At 30.0% G+C, this 26,427-nt stretch overlaps 3 protein-coding genes across 6 annotated transcripts in view; 1 reads left to right on the top strand and 2 right to left on the bottom strand.

Annotated features, from left to right (window-relative positions):
- The window catches only part of LOC129920067 (centrosomin), a 72,765-nt gene extending 70,429 nt beyond the window's left edge, over positions 1–2,336 (bottom strand). Inside the window, exon 1 of one of the 3 annotated variants that reach the window (XM_056001234.1) lies at positions 2,046–2,336. In XM_056001234.1, the coding sequence (XP_055857209.1) occupies positions 2,046–2,164 (119 nt within the window). In that variant the 5' untranslated portion in view covers positions 2,165–2,336. The remainder of the gene's footprint in view (positions 1–2,045) is intronic. The other 2 variants (XM_056001229.1, XM_056001232.1) reach the window with 2 other exon arrangements.
- Positions 2,337–4,600: 2,264 nt separating this feature from the next.
- Positions 4,601–17,959, top strand: LOC129918498 (golgin subfamily A member 1). Of its 2 annotated transcripts, XM_055999087.1 has the most exons (8): positions 4,601–5,243; positions 5,388–5,594; positions 10,869–11,225; positions 11,524–11,949; positions 12,012–12,110; positions 16,335–16,769; positions 16,840–17,073; positions 17,140–17,959. In XM_055999087.1, the coding sequence occupies exons 2-8, from the start codon at positions 5,400–5,402 to the stop codon at positions 17,299–17,301; spliced, it is 1,908 nt and encodes a 635-aa protein (XP_055855062.1). In that variant the 5' UTR covers positions 4,601–5,243; positions 5,388–5,399; the 3' UTR covers positions 17,302–17,959. The 2 variants fall into 2 exon arrangements, with proteins under 2 accessions (XP_055855062.1, XP_055855061.1); XM_055999086.1 differs by having other exon boundaries at positions 4,601–5,594; positions 17,140–17,958.
- Positions 17,960–19,810: 1,851 nt separating this feature from the next.
- LOC129919523 (GTP-binding protein 128up) lies at positions 19,811–24,900 on the bottom strand. The gene is made up of 7 exons (XM_056000429.1): positions 24,716–24,900; positions 24,531–24,651; positions 24,294–24,469; positions 20,732–20,948; positions 20,356–20,677; positions 20,167–20,289; positions 19,811–20,101 (listed from the first exon to the last, which is right to left on the bottom strand). The coding sequence occupies exons 1-7, from the start codon at positions 24,755–24,757 to the stop codon at positions 19,999–20,001; spliced, it is 1,104 nt and encodes a 367-aa protein (XP_055856404.1). The 5' UTR covers positions 24,758–24,900; the 3' UTR covers positions 19,811–19,998.
- Between the last annotated feature and the right edge of the window lie 1,527 nt (positions 24,901–26,427).

Below are 26,427 nucleotides of genomic sequence, written 5' to 3'. Positions count from 1 at the left end.
AGAGCTGATAGAATATTTCTGACCCCGTATTCGAGTTCAACACACCAAAAATCCTTGGAAAAGTATTGTATAGTTTATTCATCCAAAATTCCAAGGAGTACTAGGTTCTAATGATGATATGTTTAAATATTCATTTACAGCAATAAGGTTCTATCTACGACGTAAAATTCAACAAGGTTCTATCTACGAAATATTTTTTGTTTTTTAGGGCAAAAGGTTCTATCTGGCAATTAGAACTTTGTGAAATTAAATTCATATTCAGTGTTTGTAGATAGAACCTTGTTGGCTTCAATTTCATGAGTTATTTCATAAACGGAAAGATATAGCCAAATTTGTATAGCGGCAATCGAAAGAGCGTAGCCTTTTTAGTGTAATGCAATATACAGGGTGTCCCACAGTCACCGCCCCAAATGAAAACCATAGATTCCTGAGGTCATTTTAAGTCGAAAAACTTAAGAGGTAATTTTCTCGTTTTCGTCCCGTTTTCAAGTTACCGCGGTTTTTATGATTTTTGCTCTCTTGTCCTTTAACTGGCCTTATCTTTGCCAAACTACGTATGATTTGAAAGATTTTTTTACAACCAATCAAGAATTTATTACAGTTTAAGTTTGTCTCAAAACTTTTTTTTCTGCGGACATCCGTTTCTCCACAATTTTGCATCAAACACAATTGTCTTCGTTTTGTAAGTTGTTTTTTACACTTAATTAATTTTTTGTGCTTTTTATTAAAGCCCAGTTTATTTAAATAAAAAAAATAAGTTTTATTTCATAAAAAAGGCTACTGAAAGTAATTAAAAAAAAAAAAAATAAACAGACTGAGTGTATTAAAAAAAAAAAAATTTTTAAATACAAAATTAATTTAAATGAATTAAAACTTTTTCTGAGCTTTATCTATTTGTTTTTTTCTTAACCACAATAGCTCAGAAAAAGTTTATAATTCATTTAAATTAATTTTTTATTTAAAAATTATTTTTTTTTTTAATTCACTCAGTTTGTTTATTTTTTTTTTAATTACTTTCAGTAGCCTTTTTAATGAAATAAAACTTATTTTTTATTAAAATAAACTGGGCTTTAATAAAAAGCACAAAAAATTAATACTCATTAACGTGTTTTTTTGACTTAAATGATATGAAAGTGTAAAAAACAAATTAAAAAACGAAGAAAATTGTGTTTGATGCAAAATTGTGGAGAAACGGATGTCCGCAGAAAAAAAAGTTTTGAGACAAACTAAAACTGTAATAAATTCTTGATTGGTTGTAAAAAAAATCTTTCAAATCAAACCTAGTTTGGCAAAGATAAAGCCAGATAAGGGAAAAGAGAACAAAAATCATAAAAACCGTGGTAACTCGAAAACGGGACGAAAACGAGAAAATTACCTCTTAAGTTTTTCGACTTAAAATTACCTCAGGAATCCATGGTTTTCGTTTGGGGCGGTGACTGTGGGACACCCTGTATAACTCAATTTTGGAAAAAATGTCAGCTAGAACCTTGTTGTCCTAAGGTCGCGATTAGTTAAGCTCTTTCCAATAACTCCATTTGGAAGATTATTTCTATTAAAATACTCTTCATTTTAGTCAGTCGTAAGAGGTTCCGAGTGGACTAGTTCCGAGAGACTAGTGGATTCTTAGCACGCTATTCCAATTTAACAAAGCTTAACCTAATCAAAGGGTGGCAATTTCTTATATATATAATATAATAATATCAATCATAATAATTATGATTGAATTTATAACTTAACATCACATCAGCGACCTACTGCGAAGTAATATACTGCGTTTTGTATGGTATAATAAGCTTACCTTTTTAGTTCAGTATTATTCGAAAGGTGTCCTTTTCGTATCAACTACATGAATTCAAACTTATTAAGTGGCTATAAGAAATCCCTTGCCTATATTTTGTCCAAACAAAGAACAAAAATACAACAAATCATGGCAATATGACTAAAAAGATCTTTTTTCAGTGATCGACCTTGACCATGAAAGTTTGTTTTTATGTATTTATTTTTTTTAAATTTAACAAAATTTAATATGAAAAAATAATACATACGGTTCCTTGACTTCATCAACAACTGGAACTCCAGAAGAAGAATCAACTTCGTCCTGCGTTTTAGCATCCACCTTGTCATCGGCGACTTGTGCAACAATTTTATTATTTTCTTCACTCATTTTAAACAAAACTTAACAATTTCTCTTGTACAGTTAATAAAATAACAAAAAATAGTTTCTTTTACAATAAATCAAGTCACAAACATGAAAAAAAAATCTATTAAAACAAAACAAAAAATTACAATTCTTTGCACTTGCAGTATTTGGTATAAAAAATTAATTGCGGCTGGTTTGGTTTTGTTCAGTTTATTTCAATTTGAAAACAACCGTTGGTATCAGCGAGGTGCGATTTGTATGGATGAGAAATTATTTTAAAATCTAGTACAAATTAGGGATGTGTGGTTATTGATTTTACAAAATAATAAAGGCTTGACTACATTCATCACTTTGCAAAAGTACAAAAGTGAAAATTTTTTCTCGCTATAGCCTTTTACACTGATCACGCTAAATCTTAGCTCCCATACAAATTAGCCCTGTTCTATTGGAGGTGGTAGTCTACTAATAGTAGATGTTTTGGTTAATCTAGTACCATCATCTACTCATGCTCTTCCTCATAGAGGAAGGAATACCTAGAGAGCCGACTCGTACCCCCCTTACCTAAAACACCCTCAAATTTAATTTCAGATAATCTCTCTTATTTTTCTCTTGTTTTCCTATCTGTGAATACGTGTGAAAAGTACAATTCGTTTAATACCTTCCTTTCACCAGTAGATGTCCTCACAAATTTTGAATTTAAACATGATTTTGGTTTGTACATGAACTTGAATAGCTCAAATAGCTCACTCCAGACACCCACCTTTCAATAAATATGTACAGAAATAAAAAAAAAGGTTCGTGTTTTGAATTTATTATATTATTTTTTTATGAATTTATTTCCTACTGAGCACTTAAATTGTTTTTAATTGTTTTGAGCTCAACTCCACAGTTGAATGTGTTGGTGCCATTTAAAATGCACGGGAAAACTACCACATATAAGCACTGTGGAGTTTTTCCTCTCATTGCAGCTTGTAGGGTGGAAGAGAAAAACCAACCGAAGTCGCGTCTCTAGGTATTCCTTCCTCTATGCTCTTCCTCCCGAGTAGATACGATTTGTATTGAATTCGTTGAAAGTGCGTTCCATTGAAAATTGCTAGTAGACTACTAGTAGTACACCTCGCAAAGGAACAGGGCTATTAGTAGACTACCACCTCCAATGAAACAATGCTATTGAAGTAGTTAAGGCTTTAATTGTAGTACTAGATCTACTCATGTATGGGCCAGTTGTGCAAATATTTAATCCATGGTTCAGCAACTTTTATCTTCTGAATTCGCTGAAAATATTGAGTTTTATCACTGGTTGTAGGTCCATATAGGTTGAAATAGCTAAATCCATCCTTGAACCAGAGTTGATCCACTGCTAATCCGATGAAATCGGCGAGGTTAATTCCTGACCTGGGCCCCTGTTCTGTAACTTTATCACTGGCGATAAACGTTTTTCTACGTCTATAAAATCCATTTTCTTCCATAAATATAGCAAAATTTCTTTCAAAATCAAAATTTTTGAACTAAGAAATTAAGATTTTGAACGAAATTTCTTTTATTTTGATGAGATAAAATGGATTTTAAAGTCATTGAAATATTTTTTCGCCAGTGATAAAAGTTACAGAACAGGGGCCCTGAGGCTGAACCACGTTTGTACAACTTGCCATAAGTAAACTAGCACCTCCAATAGAACGGGGCTATTAATTGAATTTATATAAAAAAAAAAACAAGATGATTATATTTTGTTTTATAAATTCAATTAGTTCCTCTATAATTCAAAACAAACGTTATTTCAATTTTTGAATGACAGATTCTGTCAACTGCCAATATTAATAATTCCAAATTACAATTTTTTTTGTATTTTTGTTATTTCTTGTTGTGGCTGAAATGAAACTTGGCATCGAATCTTGCATCTATGCGCTGCATACACATTTTTCTCCCATAAGAGCTGCAGGGAAAAAACTGCACGTCTGTTTTGACCATTAAAACTGTCAAATACTTAAAAAAATTTTGACATATTTACTACTTTACCAGGTTTAAGGCTTAACTACATGCGCCATTTTTTGAAAAAGTACAAAAGTGAAAATATTTTTTTTTCTGGCTAGCACAATTGTTTTGTGAAAAAGAGTATACAAATTGTTTATTAGACCAAAAAATAAGCTTTCTGCATCATTTGTTTTAATTTTTCAGGTCGAAAAACTATACAAAAATGCTTTTGAAAATTTTCACTTTTGTACTTTTTCACTTTTTGAGCCAATGTAGTTAAGCCTTTACCCAGGGCTTACACCGCTTCATGAATACCCCTATTCTAAAATTTCTTTTTAAATAGTTCACGTCCCTCCTTATAAAATCAGTGTAAATCTACCCTCAAACTACAATCTTTTTTAATCTATTACAATCTTTCTGTCATCTTGTCCCAAAAAATGTCCCACAACCAAAAAAAAAAAACGTCAACAAAACACTGTCATCATCAAATGAAAAATATCTGTCAACATCGTCTTTTTTTGCACATAAGCAAAAAAATTTGTGTTTCTCTTCTTTTTTACAAAAGAAAAAATCCACCTCTTGGATAAATTACAATATAAAAAGATAATAAAAAAAACACATCTCATTTCAATAAAAACCTATCTATCAACTGCCTCACTAAAAATTCAAAGTAGATAAAAAACAAGTGCAATCACCTGTGTTCTTCCCATCGCATAAAAATTACCCAACCGAACCGAAAAAAAAAAACAGAAATACAATTAAACCAACCAACCCTCTTTTATAGTTTCCACCGAAATTTGCCGACCAAACGACGACAATTGTTGGCTCTTTATCACCTTTTTTTTTCCTCCAAGTTCTATGCAAATTTTTTCCTAATTAATTGACTCTCGAAAAGAAGGCAGGAAAAACCGATAACATTTTGTAAAGGATCGCGGGTGGGTGTGAAAAAACGACGGAAGAAACGAAAACTAATCGCGGTCGGTGGAGGCATGTTGCAGTGCTCCTCCTGTTGAGTCATTCATATTTCATATATTCAACAACCAACAAAAACCCTCTTAATCGTCAAACGACGACGACGAACGACGTTGACGTTAAAAAAACAAAAAAAAGTTTCATAAAATTTAGTTTAGTTGTACGTAAGCTTAAGATTGATTTAGTTTTGTTCCACTTGGATTGTTCCTTGGTATCAATAAATAATTTAGTTTTTGTATTCAATTGGAATTGTATTATTATTGTTAAATAATTTGTTATTATTGTTGTGCTGGCTTTGCAACAGCAAATAGGCAAAATGTTTGCATCGCTAAAAAACAAAATAAAAGAAGAAACTGGATCGGATGTGGCCGCCGCAACCGTTGCTGGTGGTCGCGGCATATCGAATAACAATAATCGCATGCGTAGTCGATTGTCGTCGACAATCAGTGTGAATTCAATGGACGATGCGGCTTCGCTGGCATCTCAGCAGGGTGCCCACGGGACCGATCATGTAAGTTTTTGTTTTTGTTGATTATAATTTTTTATTCATAATTGGATTGAGTGTTGTTTGGTGGTTGGTTTTTTTTTTTTTTTGTGAGTCAAGTTATTTCATAATTAATCGGTCTATTGGGAGACTTGGGGGATGATATCAACCAAAAAAAAAAGAGGGGACAGAAAAATAAATTGAGAAGGTTATCTTTATCGGTTTTTCGTATAGAATGTGATTTGATTAGAGTTTTAATGTAATACTTTTTGTCTACTATTTAAATGGATTGTTATCAGTTTTGGTAGCATACTTTCATTTAATGTGTTATCAGTAAACCACTTGATAAGTAGACTAACAGCATTTAATTTTTATGTAGGAAAAGCTAGAAACTGTCAATGTAATTCTGTTTATTTATTTATTTTGGGTCATAAGAGCAAAACAAGTACCTGCATACATTAACTAGTATAATTAGTAAACAAGTAAACTTTACAAAAGTAATCCTACTTTTTTTTCTCGATCCTTAAAGTATTTTAAATTTCCTAAAAATAACACCAAACACCTTAAAGGTTTGAAAATTAATTTTAATAATTAAACGGCAATTTTAATTTGTGTACTTGGTTTTTGAGGATGGGAATTTTACCTTTATTGGACTTCCTCCTTTTTGTTCTTGATCATTCACGCAAATATTTTGGCGGAACTCCTTGTCTTGTTACCTGCATTATTTGTTTAATTAAAATACAACGTTGTTGTCCTTGAAAAAAAAAAAAAAAAAAAAAACAGTTAAAATACTAAAGATTGTCGAACAAAAGTCACTGTGGCGTATGAGTAACTTTTTTTTCATTTTCAAAAAAAAAATAAAAAATAAGTAATTGAAAGGCGAGACTCGGTTACACGTTAATGGTCTTGCTGTTCAAGACAATAATAACATGTTGGCAAAATTTTGGTTTATTATCAATTTTTTATAGAATATTGTTAAGAATTCAAAAAAATTTCCGTCGCAACCCCGAGCCACTAAAGGGAAATAGATTAAACTCAGTTTTTCATAAAAAGAAATCTTCTAAAAACACCCTTGACTGTGTTTGATACATTGAGATATACATAGCTACTCTTAGCATCAAGGACCCAATTCTTTAAAATTCGATTCTACAATACAAGTGTCCGAAATCGCAAAATGGCATCTTTGTATTTCTGTAGCGAACGAAAATTAAATACCGCAATCCACGTAAAATTTCTCATTGGATTATGTTTAGATGGTTCTAACTAGTACTTTAAACATTACATAATGCAGTTATGGTTAAAAAAAACAATAGTAATTTACTTTCGAACAGATTTAAAAGTAGAATCAAGTTACTTAGGAGGGCACCATATTTTTAGTCTGAGATGGATGAATATTTCATGCCAATAATACCTACTAAACGCGAAAGCAATACAGCGTTAATAAAAACAAAAAGACGCGTTGTAATCATGCAAGAATAAGACACACGATTAGACTAGTTTGATCAATTACTTGTTTGAATTGCTATAGATCGCAAATAGCACATTTGAGCTTTGGTTCATTTAGCAACAAAATTCTTCGCTTAAATGTATTTTTTCCAATAAATAGTACAATATATATATTTCAATATAATTTATTTAACAGACTTATATGTATCGTTTTTTTTTTTTTTGCCCATTAAAAAATCCTTAATACATTTTTTATCATGAAAGCATAACTATTTTCAATTTCTACTCAATGCCCATATCACCTAAAACATGAAAAACGAAAAAAGTTGAACCGAACTATTTTAAATTTGAATTACCTACTTTCAAAACAATTTTTCAATAAACAGAGAGAGATAAATAACAAAAAATTTAAAACTACCGTTATTTATTCACTCATTGTTTTTCATGTTAAGTCACAATTACCAAATTAAATTTGTCTAATTGGGTAAGACCCCTTGATATTTAATTTCTTTAATCAAGAAGCATTTAAAAAAATTTTTATGAAAAAAAGAGTCAACACCAATTTTCAAATTCTTCATTTTTCAAAAAAAAAAAAATGCTAATTTTTTTCAAAAATCTAAAAATTTTATTTTCTCAAAACAAAAATAGACCTATCAACTTTATTTTTGTTCCTAAAAATTAAATTTCAAAAACCTCTGTGTACAGTCTCCAAAATTGGTACATACTAAGTTTGAAGAGAATCGACCTATAAGTTCAGGCTTAAGTGATACAAATTTTTGTCTCACTTAAAAAACTGAGATTTGTACTCAGGATAAACCCCTCTTCAAAACTGCATCCAAACTTAGCTGATGTCACAAGTTTTTTCGGTTTTTCCCCATTGACTGAACTATCTGCTTCAAATATAAGAGGGTTTTATGGGATACCCTAGACTCCTAGAGGAAAAATTGAATTTTTTTAAGGATACAAATTAAAATTATTTTCCTCAAAAACGGCTGTAACGATTTTAATTCAAACAATTGTGTGTAATATCGCAAATAAAATCCATCTTTTTAACTTAAAAACAAAAATTGAACCGTTTTTTATTTCTCACTTTCTCGTAAACTAGTCATTCAACTTTTCTTTTTTAAATCAATTTTTTGAAAACCAGTTGATGAATTTTCTTGAAATTTTGTTTTGGAGTATCGATGAATAATTTCTTTAGAATTGCATAACAAATTACACTGTGCTACAAAATAAAAAAAAAAAAAAATACACCCGAGAAATAACATAGTGTAGGCTGTTCGTATGGTCGAATAATGCATAAAAATATTTTTGTTATATTTTTGGAACCCTCCATTTTTTTTTTATTTACAAAAAACCATTTTTACAGACCTTACGATGTAATCTATCAATATTTCAGTCATTTTTCTAACAACTCTCAATATGTTATATGTTTTTGGAAAGAGGATTTCCAGACCTTTTGAATGATGTATATAAGTCTATTGTTTAAACAAATTAAGTGTAGGTTTTTATCCCTCAAATCTTGAAAAAGTGATTTTTTTCCCAATTTTTTCAACTTTACCCAATTTTTTTTGCAAAATAAAACAAACAAAAAAATAAAGTAAGGTTATATTCTGAAAGAATATATATTTAGGCACAAATTGGCGTATTTTTTTTATTGAATTTGACCAAAACTGCGGAATCTATGCTATTTTTTCGTAAATAGAAAATGTGGCTTTTCATGATGTGAATTGCAAGGTGCACAATAGGGTGTTTATTATTTTAAAATAATAAGAATTTCTATGTTCCTAGGATCTTATATGGTTGGAAATAAACTAAAAAAAATATTTTCCAAGTTTCAAGTCTCCAACTTAATTCTAACCTGTGCCGCCAAGCGGTTGAAGTTTCTTATGGGAATAACTTGGGGTTTCTTGGACCTTGTTCGATCAATTTTAAATTCCAGCCAAACCATTCGTTCAAAAAATTTAAAACTTTACAGACTCAAATTTAATAAGTGTAGCTATCATGTGAACATTTTTCAGATTTTTAATTGTTATAATTTTAGAGATTTAGCTTGGTAAAAAAAGTCATTTTTTCAAACTTTTTCAAAAATCGCTTTTTACACGTTTAATGCCAAAAATTTAAAAAACATACATTTTCATTCACAAATAAGCATAGCATGTATATTTAAAATGCAAATTCAATTCATAGTTATATAAAAAATTAGTTTTGTATTCATTCTTCAAGTCACATCGATATTCAAAAAACGTGTTCCCGATTTAAGAAAAAGTACTGTAGTAAATAAACAAAAAACTAATTAATTATATAACTTTGAATTGAATATAAATTTTAAATATAAATACTACGCTTATTTGTGTTTAAAAATGTATGTTTTTTAATTTTTTGACATTAAACGGGTAAAAAGCGATTTTTGAAAAAGTCTGAAAAAATGACTTTTTTTACCAAGCTAAATCTCTAAAATTATAACAATTAAAAATCTTAAAAATTTTCACATGATAGCTACACTTATTAAATTTGAGTCTGTAAAGTTTTAAATTTTTTGAACGAATGGTTTGGCTGGAATTTAAAATTGATCGAACAAGGTCCAAGAAACCCCATGTTATTCCCATAAGAAACTTCAACCGCTTGCCGGCACAGGTTAAAATTAAGTTAGAGACTTGAAACTTGGAAAATATTTTTTTTAGTTTATTTCCAACCATATAAGATCCTAGGAGCATAGAAATTCTTATTATTTTAAAATAATAAACACCCTATTGTGCACCTTGCAATTCACATCATGAAAAGCCACATTTTCTATTTACGAAAAAATAGCATAGATTCCGCAGTTTTGGTCAAATTCAATAAAAAAAATACGCCAATTTGTGCCTAAATATATATTCTTTCAGAATATAACCTTACTTTATTTTTTTGTTTGTTTTATTTTGCAAAAAAAATTGGGTAAAGTTGAAAAAATTGGGAAAAAAATCACTTTTTCAAGATTTGAGGGATAAAAACCTACACTTAATTTGTTTAAACAATAGACTTATATACATCATTCAAAAGGTCTGGAAATCCTCTTTCCAAAAACATATAACATATTGAGAGTTGTTAGAAAAATGACTGAAATATTGATAGATTACATCGTAAGGTCTGTAAAAATGGTTTTTTGTAAATAAAAAAAAATGGAGGGTTCCAAAAATATAACAAAAATATTTTTATGCATTATTCGACCATACGAACAGCCTACACTATGTTATTTCTCGGGTGTATTTTCAGTGTCGCACCGTGTTATTTTTTTTGAAAAAAAAAAAAAAATATTTTTTTAGACGACTCATACTATTTTATAAACATTGTTTTTAAAAATTGTTTGTTATGCAAGAAATCAAATTGCATGTTGGGAGGTCAAAACCGTTTTAAATAAATATATATTCTATATGTTATAAAAACTATCAACAAATAGCTTAAGACACTTTTATGCCAGAAAACCGCTTAGTTTTACCTTTGATTTGATACCTAAATATTCCTTAACTCGTCGACTTATACACAAAAAAAATAGGAATTTAACAAAAAACAAAGTAAAAATTATGAACAAAGATAACGATTTAGTTGTGGTGTTGGGTTGTGTTGTGAGATGTTTTATCATTTTGATAGAACAATTGCTTAAAAAACTTTAAAAAATATTGTTTATGTTGGAGCATAAGTAATCAAAACCATTCATACGTGAATGGTAAAGTCTTCAGATATGAAATAAATTTCAAAATAAATTTTATATTTAATTTTGAAAATTTTGAAAAAAAATTATTTTTAATCTATGAAATAAAAATAATTTATACTTAATTCATTGATTTTAATTATAATTTTTATTTCTCATTAAAGATTGAAGTACACACCCTACGCAGCCAATGCAATGATTTATCAACTAAAGTCACCGATCTCACCCAAAGACTGCAATCACTCCAAGAAGAGAAAAATCGTATTGAAAAAACAAATGCCACTCTAATGGAATCGGTTAAATTAGCCCAAACCCAAAAAGATCTCCACTCCGAAGAGCAAGAAAAAATTCAAAACATTCAACAAGTTGAAATTGAAAAACTTAAAAGTCTTTTATCGTTTCGTGAACAAGAAGCTGTCGATCGTTTGGCAGCAATGAAACAAAATCAACAGCAAATTGAAAATCTAACTGGTGAACTAGAACGTTTAAAGATGCTTGAACCAATGGTTGAAGATTTACAGGTGAGTTTTGAAAAGAAAATTATAATAAAATTTTTCTATAGAGTGTCTGTTGTAACCGATTTTGATTTATTAACTCTATCTAATGAATAATTCTACTGGGTTTCTATTTACTAAAATGGTTTTAATATCTTCCCAAACACATACACACATAATAAAATGCAATAAAGTTTCTACACGTTTATTTATTTTAAGTGATTTTATTTGTCAATTTGTTTTCGAACCTTTCTGTTTTCGGGTACGTATGCCTTTTTTGAATTCTAATTTACCCTTGTTTTATTTCACTCTCCCTCTCTTTTAGGATGAGCTAGAACGGTTCAGACATTCCGCACAATTAGGCAAAAATAATCTTACCACAACTTTAGCTGCGGTAGAAGAAGAGAATCGTCATCTTAAAGTGCGCCTTCAAATTGTGGATCAAGCTAGAATGGATACAATATTATCCTTAGGTTCTGATGAAAAGATACAAGCTCTTGTTCAAGAGCGAAAGCTCCTCGAACAACACTTGGAAGAAGCCCACCTACAGTTATCGGATATTAAAAGCTCCTGGAGTGGTCAAAATCTTGCACTAGAAACGCAAGTTAGTCGCTTATCTAAGCAAGTTGCTGAAGAAACGACTGAAAAAAGAAAAGCTCTTAAAGCTCGAGATGACTATGGAGAGAAAGTCAAACACCTAGAATTTGAAATGGAAAAACTTAAAGATGATCTTCAGCAGAGGGACACCAAGGTCTATTTGAAATATCAAAAATCAATTAAGCACATATTTTGAATAAAATATTTTTGTTTCAGATAAAACTCCTCGAAGAAGAAATCGATGAGTTAAACTTGGCCCTCAAAGAAAGCCGTGAGGAGGGTGAACAAGAAATTCTGTGTGTGCATAATAAACTTGTGAGTACCAATTGAAAATCCCTCCCTCTCTTTGTTTGGATAGTTAAAAGGAAATGCTTTTTTTGTGTCATTTACTAACAATATTCACACACACACACAACTGAGTATTTGCTTTAATTATTTTCTAAATTGCTGCATACACACATGCCCAATAAAATACATCTGCAACTTTACTAACAAAAGTGATATAGTATTTTTTTTTTTTTATGTTATAAAAAAACTTTAAACCTAGCCAAAACCTTAATATTTGTTTAAACATTTTGATTATTTTATTATTATTGTTATTTTATTGTTAATTTTATTTTGTTTTATTCTAAATATGTATTTTGTTTGCAATAAATATATTGATTTCTTGTTTTAACTTCTATTTTTGTTTTATTTATCATCTTTTCTATTTGATATCGTTGGAAAGAAAGATAAAGTTCTTATCACTGGAAAGCAGTTCAAACTAAAAAGTTTATTTATATAATGATAAAATGATGATTTGATAGCTGGTTTTGGATTTATAAAAACATACTCATACTAATAGATATATCAACAAACACTTGATTTACACATGAACCATATTATTATCCTATAGATAGATAGATAATATTCTTTATTATCCTATAGTGAATGAGTAGAAAGTTTTGATTATTTTGTGGTCAAATTGAAAACATTTACTTGGGCTCTTTTATCTGATGGTTAAGATTGCTGCTTAAATTGGTTATCTTGTGGAATTTTGAATGAATAATTTCATGGGGTTTTAATTAATAAACCATCAGAAGTGCCAATCTGTACCCCTGTTTTGTAACAGGGGAACAGATTTTCGCAACAGCGATAAACATTTTAAATTTTTATCAAATCGATTTTTAAAATGAAAATAATTACATTTAAATTCAGAATTGAATCATTTATTTTTAAAACATGATAAGTTCATTGACAAAGTTTCTGACAACATATTTTTTTATTTAACAAGTTTGAGCTTAACTTTAAATTTAAATATTTATATGTATTATCCTTATTCATATGTATATCAAAGTATCTATTGATTAAGATTTTAATTCATAAGAATTAATAAAATCATCCTTTTAGTGGGTTTAACAAAAAATATTCAAAATGGACTTATCATGTTTTGAAAATAATCGATTCAATTTATGAATTGAGAAAGGAGATGGCACATTTTTCTATGGAGCTTGGGCCCAGTGTGTTCACTAACGAAATTGGTATCAAATGAAAGGTGACGGTAAGCACATTACGTGGGTAAAATATTTTCAAATTCGTTAGTGGGGTTTTGGAAATATTTGAGTTTGAAGTTTCTAATTTCACAATCAAGATTTCAGCTAATTTTTCGAACAATTAATCGAAGAATGCGTAATAATGGGTGTACAGAAATAATATTGGTATCAAATGAAAGGTATTTCTCTTGTCTATAAATCTGTATCAAAAGTTATTTTCTTTATTAAAAAAAATAATACATATTAGGTATTTACTTCTCAAAAGGTGATTTTTTTAAGCGAGGCATTTGGCACATCGAAATATCAAAATATTCAGTGGTGACATGCACTTTTTTTTTGCAATTTTTCGATAGCTTAATGTGTAACCTTTAATTCTATATATAAAATAGTTCTTTAAAACTTACAAAAACCTTATAATAAGCAAAATACACAAAAACGCGCTGAAATATGCCTATTAAATAATAAGAATAGAAACTATAGTTCAGTCAATGGGGAAAAATCTGGAAAAAGCTATGACGTCAGCTAAGTTTGAATGCAGTATTGAAGAGGGGTTTATCCCAAGTACAAATATCAGATTGCGTATTGTTTGGTCTTGTGGGGCGACCGCCATTTTGAAAAACGCATATGTCTCAATATCTCGAGAACCACTGGTCGGACAGAAAACTAGAAAGGACTTTTTAGATTGGAAATTAGTTAATCTTTCTTTTTCTAGTACATCATTTTTCTCTAGGAGATATAATTTCAGAGTTACACTACCGAAAATTGTGTGTTTTTTGATATTTTAAATATTTTAAACAACTCTTAGAGTTAAGTGCGGAATTACTGAGAATGAGATACTTTGCGGTTCTGTTACTCTGAAAGTATAACTCCTAGAGAAAAATGATGTAGTAGAAAAAGAAAGATTAACTAATTTCCAATCTAAAAAGTCCTTTCTACGCATTCTACGATTAATTGTTCGAAAAAATAGCTGAAATCTTGATTTTGAAATCCGAAACTTCAAACTCAAATATCTCCAAAATCCCACTAACGAATTTGAAAATATTTTACCCACGTAATGTGCTTACCGTCACCTTTTATTTGATACCCATTTCGTTAGTGAACACACTGGGCCCAAAAATGTGCCATCTCCTTTTGATTTTTAACAATATTTTTTTTTCATTTCATGGGATGAAATGGATTTAATAACAATTCAAAAATCTTTATTGCCAACTCGATAGCTATGGAACAAGAGAATAAATTTAATGATCAGCTTCATTATAAAAGAAATCTGTTAAGATTCGTTGGACTTTGCTTAGTTTGTAGTGATATGCTACTTTGTCCAAAGCAGTCCACCAAACTGGAACCCCTCACACTCTGACACCCTGCACAGCGGGTAGGGTTAGTGAGTTATTTTTGGGTATAGTCTCAACTTATTCCCAATAGCTTTTATGCATGAGAAAAGTGCCGCAATGGTTTCCTTTATTCTTTTTTATACATTTGTTTTCCAATTCAATGTATCCAAAATAAGACCCAGCCCAATAGGCTTCGTCTAAGAAAATAAATTCAACACCATTTATAAAGGGAAGGTCTAGTTGTAAAACTATATATTTTCTTGGAAAGAGGACAAGTTTTCTTTCTTTTTTTCATTATTCACTCCTAATTCGAAATGTTCTGCCCATTTTAGTAACTTGTTAAGAGCTGTTCGTCTATGTATGCAATCACCCTGAATCAATCAGCCCTATTTCGAGTTTCACTTGAACAAGATTCCACAAATGAATTTCAAAAGTTGTTCCCGTTCGGACCTCTTCCTGTACTTTCAACTTTTTTTTAGGTAACTTGTGAGGTATTCGACAGCTCTTCTCTCACTTAAATTTTGGTGGCGAACAAGAACCTAGTTAAGCGGAAAATGTAAATTCCCTGCGGGTGAAACTCATGATAGCTTTTAAAATTCCGGGCGGAAAACATTCCACCTGAAACTCAAAATAGGGCTGAATATATTTCTAGATTGAAAAAAAAAAATACTTTTTATAGCCGAAAGTTTTCCAACATTTTTCGAAAGAATTGGAATTAGTATTTTTAATATCGACGCTATTTTTCTAACTGATGATAGAAAAATCAACCCTTGATTGTTTTGGCCTCCAAAAGCAAAGTCCCATATTACTTCTTGTTTAAAATTTAAATAAAATCACATTCCAAAAAATTGATCTTGCACAAAAATTACTATCCAAATTGGGAAAAACGCTATATTACCCGAAAGACAATGAATTAAAGAATTGCTTTAAACAAGAAAATATTTTGTTTTATTTTACTTTGAATTGATAATTTTTATTTTAAAAACATGATTTGTTTAGATATGGCCAAATTATATATTATTTCAGGGTATTTTTTAAAAAGTCCAAAATTTCTTGTAAACGTAACAAAGATTGGTCCTTTTTATTCAATGATGGGTTTCTCTTCTTAAAGTAATACACAAATGTACCGAAGTGAAATTTTACGCTGAGGTTTTATTTTTAAAAAGACTAAAGAAAACCAATTTTAAAATTGTTGTGTTTGTTTTTCAAGGATAGAAGAATTTGAAACTAAAATTGAAACACCATGCGATACGTTATACCTATAAGATTTGGTTAAAGTATTATATTTCCCAAAGCGAAAGAGTGACTTTTTTAGGTAACAACAAAACCGGATTAATAACTTAAATTTCATTTCGAAGTAATGGAAGTATAATATTCATTATACCTAAAAGTATTTGAAAAGCCGATTTGACCCCAGTTTTGTATCAATTAATCTCATCAAATTTAAGTTTCCGTTATTAAATTTTGATATTCTCCAAGATGTGAGAATTATCAAAACGTTAATATTACAGGTAAAAGTTTTCCCATATCTTATGGCATTTTCAAATTATTTTTACTTGCTTATTAAGACAAAAAAAAACTATCAATTGAAGGAGTCGAAAACCTGATTGCATGCAAATAATTGTTTTCTTTCAAACAACTTTTTATTACTTATTTATCGTTTACTTTTTCACCAGGAAAACCTTGAACAAGAGAAACTCGAACTTAAAACCCGCCTCGCAGCCGCCGAAGAACGTTTTACCGAATATGCTGATAATTCTGAACAGATTACCCAAACACTTCGTCAACAAAACTCCCAACTACAAGAACAATTAACCGAAATCTTAAATTGCCTTGAAATGGAAAAAGAAGAAAAACTAACTGCCCTCTTACGTAACGCTGAGATATCTCAAAGTGAAGAGATTTTGAAAAAAGAACTACGCATGGAACGCGATGAGACAAATGAACTTCAAGAAAAAACCGAAGAGCTGCAATTGGAAATGAAAGAGAAAAATCTAGAAATTTCAAAACTCAAAATCGAAGTTAGCGAACTACAATCTGTGATCCAAAGACAAGAAGAGAAACTAACGCATATCGATGATATAAATACGGAACTAAGTGAAAAAAATAAAGTAATAAAATAATGGTTTTGAAATTCAATATTTGCTTGTTTTTTTAACAAATTATGGGTTTATTTTTTAGACGATAAAAAATCTTAATCAACGGTTAACTGATATTAAGAAGACAGTTCAGAGGGAAATGCGTGGAAGTAGTAGTAGCACTAAGTCCTTTGACAATGGCAATTCATTCGATTCCATAACCGGAAATGGTGTTTGTCCTTATTCTACAACGACCCAAGACGGTGGAATTGTCATGGATGAAGTTAATTTCAAATATTTGAAGCATGTGATTGTAAAATTTTTAACTAGCAGAGAGGTAAGCACCTATATTTTCGAATTTAAATTCTTCCTATCTCACTTATATATATTTTTTAACCCTTAGGTTGAAGCACGACATTTGATTCGAGCAGTAGCGACACTTCTTAAATTAAGTAAAGAAGAAGAGAAGCTTCTCAATGACACACTTAATTGGAAAATGAGCTGGTTTGGCTCGAAACCCGATCATGGAACTGGCCAAAGGGCCTTCTCGATACCACCAAGTTAATATTAAACACAATGTTTAAATAATTATTTTTCCTATAAACATTATGTTTTATTTTTTTCCTTGAATACACAAAAGTGTGTATTTTTGTGTATTCAAATATGTATCGATATTTACATTTAATAAAAGAAAAAAAAAAAAGAAGCAGCTTTACTTTTCCATATTTTACACACAAAAAAAAATATTTAAAATTTATATTAAACAGAAAATCAAATTAATTCAACCAACCCCACATTTGTATAAAGTTGTATGAGAAATTATTATCGAATATTACAATTATTGTTCTTATAAAGCATTTGATATATAAAATTATAAATTTGAATTGCGTTTAATTTAGTAGTTGACAATAAAAAAAAAAAATAAATAAATAAATCACACTTACAATTTGACCAAAAAAAAAAAAGAAATTAAAATTATTTAAAACAAAAATATTAATAAAACACAATAGACACACACTACCATATCTGACTTTGAAAAAAAAGATACAAATAATAAAGATATTATCAGACCTTCATATTTAATACAAAATTTATTAAATAGCATTTATTCGAAAATAGTCAAAAAAATAAATAAACAAAAATTAATAGAAAAAAAAATTACCAAAATCTATAGTCAAATTTCAATAAAGTTACAAAAAATTAATTAACAACATTCCAATTCCAAAACATTTCTTGATATTTTTTTTTGTTTTATGTATTTTAAATGCCAACTTTTTTATGAAAAATTATTTAAAAAAAAATATTATTCCTTCTTCTAATAATTATATAAGTATTATATTATTGTGTTATTTCTTGAGCCTGAATTTATTATTAAGCAAATTGTTTGTTATTTTCATTATTTTTTTGTTTAATTTTTTTTAAGTGTTAACTTGTACTGAATAAAAATAAAGAATTTTGTTAAAAAAAACTTACATATTTTTTAAAATATTGAAATTTCGGTGAAACGACAAAACGTGAAAAGGATTTAAGTTAGACATTGTCACTAAACGAAGATTATGGCGAACAACTGGTATTTTTCAAGCAAACATTTTAACTACTTGGCAGAGATAGATATATACCCTTTTTCTATATATTTTAGCATATACACTTGTGTGAATCAGAATCAAAACCCATTTTATCCACTTTTTTTGATTTCGAGTAAATCGAGAAAAACTTGTATCTCGTAAACGAAACATTTTTTTAGTACTTTTTTAAATGCAGGATTGATTCAATTAAGATTCCCTACAGTTTAAGTCCAGAAATCGTGATCTGATGGTTTTAGAGTTATACCCAAAACAAATTTGGATAGAATGGATTTTGAAAATCACCTCTGAATTTCAGACCAAAATAAGAAAATATGGCATTAAAAAAAAAGAAAACTTTATATCCTTTTTTTTAACTACGCCTACTTTCTTGAACAAATAAATTCAATCCCAAATGCCGAAAATTTTTTTTTCAAAAATCCATATAAATTTTCCGATATTCCCATCTAATCTCATCCCATGGATAAAATGGTTTTTGAATTTCAAATTTATTTTAATAATAATATTTTGAGTGGATATAATGGATTTTGATGCGAATAAAATTGTTTGGATATAATGGGTTTTGAAACAAAAGCTCAAGTGGATAAAATGGGTTTTGAAATTAACCTCTAACTTTGTGGTCTGATTTCTATGCCAAAAAATGTAATTAGAGACTGAAACTTGGGCGCAACGTATGTATTTGAATAATAGAAACAAAACCTCATACCTAAGTCATTTTTTTTTTTGAAAAGTGGATATAATGGGTTTTGATTCTGATCCACACACTTAACGGACACGGTGGCGTGTACGTAACATTTTTTTAAATTGAAATACTTTAACACTTACACTATTTCCATTTCTGACTACAATAACTCAAACAAAATGGCTTACCAACTTTAAATAAAATAGTTGACTTATATCAAAGGGCTAAATCAGAATAAAATAATGGCAGTTTTTTTAATTGCAAAAGTACAACTTTTTTTTTAATAATAATAATTTTAACTATATGCCTGCAAGACCCAAGGTCTTTTAAATACATACTGCACGGTGGTGGTTAGAAAGAATAGCAAGGTATGAAAGATTTTTTTTTTGGTACAGTGAATTGAGAATAATTTCACGGGTGGCGTCCAAGCTGGGGGATAAGCAAAAGAATGCTGCCTAGGGTAGGACTCGAACCCACACCTGCATGTGAGCAGCCATATACTACAGTACCTTGCCATATTATTAGAGCCAAACGAAAAAAATACAATTCATGTTGCTGAATTTTTTTAAGTTTTTGTCGAAATATCTTAAAATTTTTTTTGTCACTTACACTTATCATGTAGATACGGATTGACTTAAAAAAAGTTAAAGAACTCATACTTTTTGATAAAAAATAATGTGCAAAAGGGGTTATAAGCTCCAAAAAACTTTTTCTATGGAATTCATATGGAATAACGTGACATTCTTATCTTTATAGCAAGGATCCCATCTTGCATAAATATAATATGTAATCATAATAAAAATCTTCCATTCTCTGAGCTAAAGAAAAACTTATCTTTATTTTTATAGAATTTTAGATCGATATACAATTTTAACTTACTCAAATAAAATTGTTTATAAATTCAAAAAGATGTTTAAGCGATTGATAGATAAGTTGTAATTCTTGCAAATTTTTGTGTTTTATAAAAAAAAATATTTATTTATAATAGAAAAAAAAATTAAACTTTCTTCACAATCTGTACGACATCTTCATCGTTTAGAACATGTTCAATTCCAACCTTTTGAGGTTGATGTTTCACCGATGATCCCCACACAAGAGCGCTATGAAAATAAATTAGTTTAATTAATAAAAAAAAAAAACTTAACCATCATTTTTATCAACTTACTATTTAAATTCTTTCGCAATAGTACGATGCAATTTGTTACAAAAATCTTCAATTGAAGTTCTCTCATTGTGCAAGACAATTGGTGAAGTATAGTCAGGCAGTTGTCCTTTCGGTTTTGTATAGCTAAAAGGAAAAAATAAGAATAAAAATTGAATAACTTTGAGATTGTCCCAATTTAGTTATACTCACATTCGAACAAGTCTCAAATATTCCCACATAAGTTCCAATAAATCATCGAAATTCCATCGATGATGTGCAGAAATTGGGACACAATGAGGAATTTTATAGATAACATCGAGTTCCTCAATTGAAATCTGATCAATCTTATTCAAGAGATAAATGCACGGGATATAGATACGATTTCCTTCAATGACATCAATTAAATCGTCACTAGTAGCATCGTAACGTAGAGTAATATCGGCATTGTGAATTTTGTATTCGGATAAAATTGTTTTTACTAAATCAGCATCCAACTCGGATTGTGGCACCATGCAATTAAAGTTAACACCACCTACAAAAATGAATCATTAGAAATTATATTTTTATTGGATTTTGTATGATTAACCTTTGTCCTTCTTTCTAAAGTAAATGTTTGGTGGTTTTTTGTTCAGACGGATTCCAAAACCTTCCAATTCATGCTCTAGAAGTTTTTTATGTCCCAGAGGTTTTAGAACATCCAACACCATGAAGATAAGATTGCAAGTTCGTGCCACGGCAATAACTTGACGACCACGACCCTTACCATCTTTGGCACCTTCAATGATTCCAGGCAAATCCAAAAGCTAAAATTTAATTTGACGTTAAGAAACAGTAGGTAAAAGATTAAAGGCAAATTATTTAATTTATTTATTTTTTATTCTTAATTCATCTACGGATTTATAAATCTTACAGACTACACTCCTGCTCAAAATTAACGCACACTTTTTTCTTCTTTAGTCATACCCCTACATCTTATTTAAAATGGCTTTTAAATTATTTGTTGTATTTTTTTGTGTTTGGTTGTTATTAAGCAAGTCAGAAAAATGCTAAACTGCAACAGTATTATCAACTAAAAAAAAGATGAACCAAATTTAGCAATTTAAGGTCTGAAAACTGATATTAAAATAATTTTTGTTTTTTAAGAAAAAAAATTTTTTTAAATGGAAGCACGTGACAGTTCTTTCCAATAATTTTATTCAATACTTGGCATTGTCTCCTCTAGCGCTTATGACAACTTGGAGTCATCTATTCATTCCACGAATTAACATTTGAAGGTTTTATTGTAACTTTTCTTTCACTCCAATTTTCTGTGGATCAAGAATGCTTGGAGGTGGATTTCGGCTGCAAATGCACTTTTTTCAACATTTCCTAGACATGTTCTATTGAATTCAAATGTTCTATTGAATCAAATATCTGTGTGGTCAATTCAAGGGTGGCATATTTTAATCTTGAAGATATTTTCAAACCACTCTAGCATGCATTATCGTGCATCAGACTCAACTGTGGACCAAATCTAGGGGTTATTGGAACCGCATGGTGTTCGAGGATATCAGTCAAGTATTTTTGGGTATTTAAAGTAGGTCTAGGAGAGCTCACTAACTCCGTAGGTGTTGTAAAGCAGAGTTTACTTCATGAAAATTTATGACTCATCTCTAAAAGGTTAGCGGGTTGACAGATAGACTTCAGCATATCTCTCCAAATCTTCCCCACAAACATTTTACTCCATACCTTCAATTTAAGATCACTGCTGTCTTATTTGAGAAAATAACCACGATACTGTGAGACAAAGTAATAGTAGGAATTTTCTATAAAATAAATATGATGTGCGTTAAATTTGAGCAGGAGTGTATTTACAAATTTCATTATAAACTTAATTAATTCAATAAATACAATATTTTTGCTTCATACTCTTAATTATTCATTGCCAAATCTATTTCATTACAGTAGTTATTATAAAGCTCAATGCACCTAGAAAGATTACATTACAACCATAATTATATCCATAAAAAAATCACGTTGAAGCATTCTTCTTTTAATTCGATAAGAAAAAACAACAGGAACAAACAACAAGCACTGAGCAGAACGTCTTTTTCTAGAGAATCCAAACCAATCAAAGCTCATCTTGAATTGTAAGAAGGAGTATCAATTCTCCATTTTAATTGCCTAATTAAAAACCTAGTGAATGCTTTTTGAACTCTTTCGATTCGATTTATGCCAATCGAAGTCGAAAGGTCACAATTGAACAGTATTCTAGATTTGGACCACCTAAAGACATATAAACTGATTTTAAAGCATAAAGATTTGTAAACTCATTGCAGTTTCGCTTTACGAAACCAAGCATAGAGTTGGCCTTTGCGATAATAAATTCTAAGTGTAATGAAAGGGAATGGGTCGAAATTCTGTATTTTGGAATTCTGTACATTGCAAACCTATACATTTTTTTTTTGCCTGTTGAACAATTTGTATTTAATATGGGAATTAATTATAACAGTGTCTATTATTCCCTAATTTTTCCTCTGCATAAACCTCTGCATAGAAATTGAATAAGCGGTTTCGGAGATAATCCTATTTTAAAAAAATGGTTCAATGATTTTCAAAAAAAAAGTTTTTCATTAGAAGATAGACCTTAACTTAAAACTCACATTTGAATTTTTTAAACAAAATCGTTGGAGCCGTTTTTGAGATATTTCAATTCTACTAAAATCGGTATACGACAAGATCCGTTATTTTTGGTCCAAAAAAATTAATTCCTAAAACCCTTCTGGAGAGTCGCCAAATAACGCTAAATACCAAGTTTGACATTAATTAGTATATCCGTTTAGGCTGTAGCTCGTTATACAGACAGACAGACAGACAGATGGACTTCCGGGACCCACTTTTTTTTCATTCTCTACCATCGTAATGTAGTGGAAAAATTTTATCTCAACTTTTTTTTTGTACGAATGCATAACTTGATATATAGTACCTATATCGCAAGTAATAACGAAAAAAAAAAAATGATGAAATATGTATATGAAGATTCTTGGTTTAAATATTGGTATTCAAGGTATTTTGGTATTCAAGGTATGTATGTTATTCAAATTCAATCCAATAGCTGTAAGCCATACGCAATTCAATTGGGGGAAATACTTAACTTCAAAGCATTTTATTAAAAAAAAAATAGCTAAAATCTGTACTCCAAAATTCTGTAAATGATAAAAAAAAATTGTTTTGATAATGAAAAATGTGCGCACTTTTTTTCACTATCAAAACAATTTTTTTTATTATTTACAGCATTTTGGAATAGAGAATTTTGAAATCCAGAATTTTGAATTTGCAGAATTAAAAAAAAAAAAACAGAATTTTGAATTTACAGAATTTTTAAACATCACGAATCTCAGGCTTGCGATCAAGAATATCATTGATAATATGGTTGTTGCGCAATATATTGGGGTCAAAATACGATGTGCTGAAAACATTACATTTGTTTATATTGAGCGGTAGTAAATTTTACTTGCACCACTAAGGTTAGGTTAGGTTGAAGGGGTGATTATCCGACAAGTCGAATCATCTCACTAGTATCTCGATGGATCCAATTTGCTCCCCAGGGTTAGGGTGGGAAGGAATTTAGATGGGTAAGGGAAGGATTTATTGGGAATTAGGTGTTGGTGTTTGGTGCCTCTCTGCACCATTCTAAAATTTGGATGAATTTCATTATGTTTCTTAGTGGCAAGGAAGAGACGTCATCTAACTCATCGAAGAAGTAATCTCCAATAAGCAAGTGTATTTAAATCATTTCGAAGATTATCTGCCCTATTCTGCTATTCGATTCAAGCGAAAGTCTAAAACAAGAAGTGTTTAAAAGGTGATTAAACAATTAATTTTTTCTTTAGAATTTCTAAAAAAGACGGAAACAAAACTTTGCTATCGAAAGTTAGAAGTTTTTCAAAACCAATTTGATATGATTAAGAAAGGGAATTCTTCGATTCACGTGAATCGAATAGCAGAATAGGGCTGTATAAGAAATAACTGCATTTTAATACACATAAATAGCTTGATATCATATGCATTGATTAAGCAGGATGCATTTTTAAGTAAAAATGGAATTTCATTTACATATACATACATTAAAAAGAAGCGGACCTAGGTGACTACCTTGTGGTACTTACTTGAATCTTTGCGCCCTTGTATTTGATGCATCCAGGAACCGTTGTCAACGTTGTGAACTCGTAGGCTGCAACTTCCGAATACACTCCAGCCAAGTTGGACAACAAAGTCGATTTACCCACGGAAGGAAAACCGACAAAACCAACTCGGGCATCTCCGGTCTTTGCAACTTCGAAACCTTTTTTTTTAACAACAAGAAGTTAAAACTCAGTTTATTGATTCAAAAAGATTCTTCATACCTTCGCCAGTTGAACCGCCACCTCCTTTTGGTGTAATAAGTTCTCGTCGCAATTTGGCCAATTTTGCTTTCAGCAAACCCAAATGAGCAGAGGTATTTTTATTTTTTTGCGTCCGAGCCATCTATGGAAAAACTCCGATTGGGGTTAGTTTTCAGTCGAATACAATTTTTGAATTTTTAACTTACCTCAGACTCAATGGCTGAGATTTTTTCTAAAATTGTACTCATTGTTGATCAATTTTATTAGTCAATTGTATGAAATTAATAATTAAATAGCAATAAATTGCTAAATTAAATAAATTCCGACGGACAACAAATACCGAAAGTAATCGCGTGGACGTGCCAAGAGGCAAGTTGATGTTGTCAAATTTGACAATTGAACATGACATTTCTACTAAATGGTATACATTTGTTTCAATCAATTGGTATAATATATATTCGAGTGTCGATTTTTTTGTACAGTGGTTCGTTTACTTAATTACTCCGGTGTAATTTTAGTACTACGGAGTACCCCGGATTTTCTCACCATTTTTAGCAGATTTACACCAATTTGCACACACACACTTATGAATTTGAAGTTTGACATTTTAAAATTTTGTTTGAAAAAAAAAATGTTTCTTTAAAATTCTTTTGTTATTAACAAAAACAACCATTATGAATATATTTCCTATTTTACTATAGGTACTCCGCCATATACAGGGTGTCCCAAAAGTTAACGTCGAAACGAAAACGGTAGCTAGGGTAGGTGGTGACAGTTATCAGAAAAATAACAAAAAAAATCGCAGCCATATATTTTGGGAGTTATGGACATTTGAAAAAAAGTCCAAAAATGGTCACCCTGTGACGGTTTTTCATGTGCCGTGACTACAAATCTTAATTTTTCTCATTTTTTTCTTTTGTTACGGAACCTTGAATAACCCTGCTATCAAATGCATTCAAAAATTTTAACTCAGCTGTATCAGTTTTAAAGAAAATATTACTTTTTTACCCAACTTAGTACTAAAAATTTTTACATGACTCTAATTCAATGAGCCGTAGTGTAAAAAAAATGCACTACAATGTTTCGGCAAGTTGCCTTAAAAGTTGGTGTGTTCAATTCTCTTTTCAAAATGGTATAACATTGTTGGGAATATTCCATAAATAACCGAGATAAATTTTTTTTTTCTTAAGAAATCCGACTTTTTTCTAGGTAATTTTTCCATATTATTTAAGTTTTTGTATTCTGAAAGGTTCTGAAAGGGTACAAAACTTGAATAATATGGAAAAATTACCTCATTATTACCTCGGGATTTTGGATTTTGGGGATTCTGGATTTTCAGGTTTCTGGATTTTCGGTGTTCTGGGTTTTCGGTTTCGGTTTTTTGGGATTCTGGGTTTCCGGGATTTTGGGAGACCAACACATTCCCGAAAACTTGAATATGGGAAACCCAGAATCCCAAAAATTCAGAATCCAGAAAACTCAAAATCCTTAAAACCCAAAATCCAGAAAGGCCAAAATATTGAAATATATTCACTTAAACTTTGGTTGAAAAATTTTCATTTTTTTATTTAATTTTTCGGGATTTTGGATTTTCGGGATTCTGGGTTTCTGGATTTTTGGTATTCTGGGTTTTCGGATTTTCGGGATTCTGGGATTCTGGGTTTTCGTTATTTTGGACTTTCGGGATTTTGTGTTTACGGGATTTCGGATTTTGAAACAACCCGCTTTATATGACATCACAAAATTTATTGAAGAAGAGCCATACCGAAATTATACAACTTCGTGCTAATTTTGCATCCAAAGTCCTCTATAAGTTAGATTGGGTACCAAATCACAAAGGATAATTATATCGGGAGTATAGCTTTTTGTTCAAGAGAGCAAGGTTGTACAACCAATCCTTGCACTTTATTATTCTTCA

This window comes from Episyrphus balteatus, chromosome 4, assembly GCF_945859705.1.
Source record: "Episyrphus balteatus chromosome 4, idEpiBalt1.1, whole genome shotgun sequence".
Classification (NCBI taxonomy): domain Eukaryota; kingdom Metazoa; phylum Arthropoda; class Insecta; order Diptera; family Syrphidae; genus Episyrphus; species Episyrphus balteatus.
This window is presented reverse-complemented; position numbering and strand designations above follow the sequence as displayed.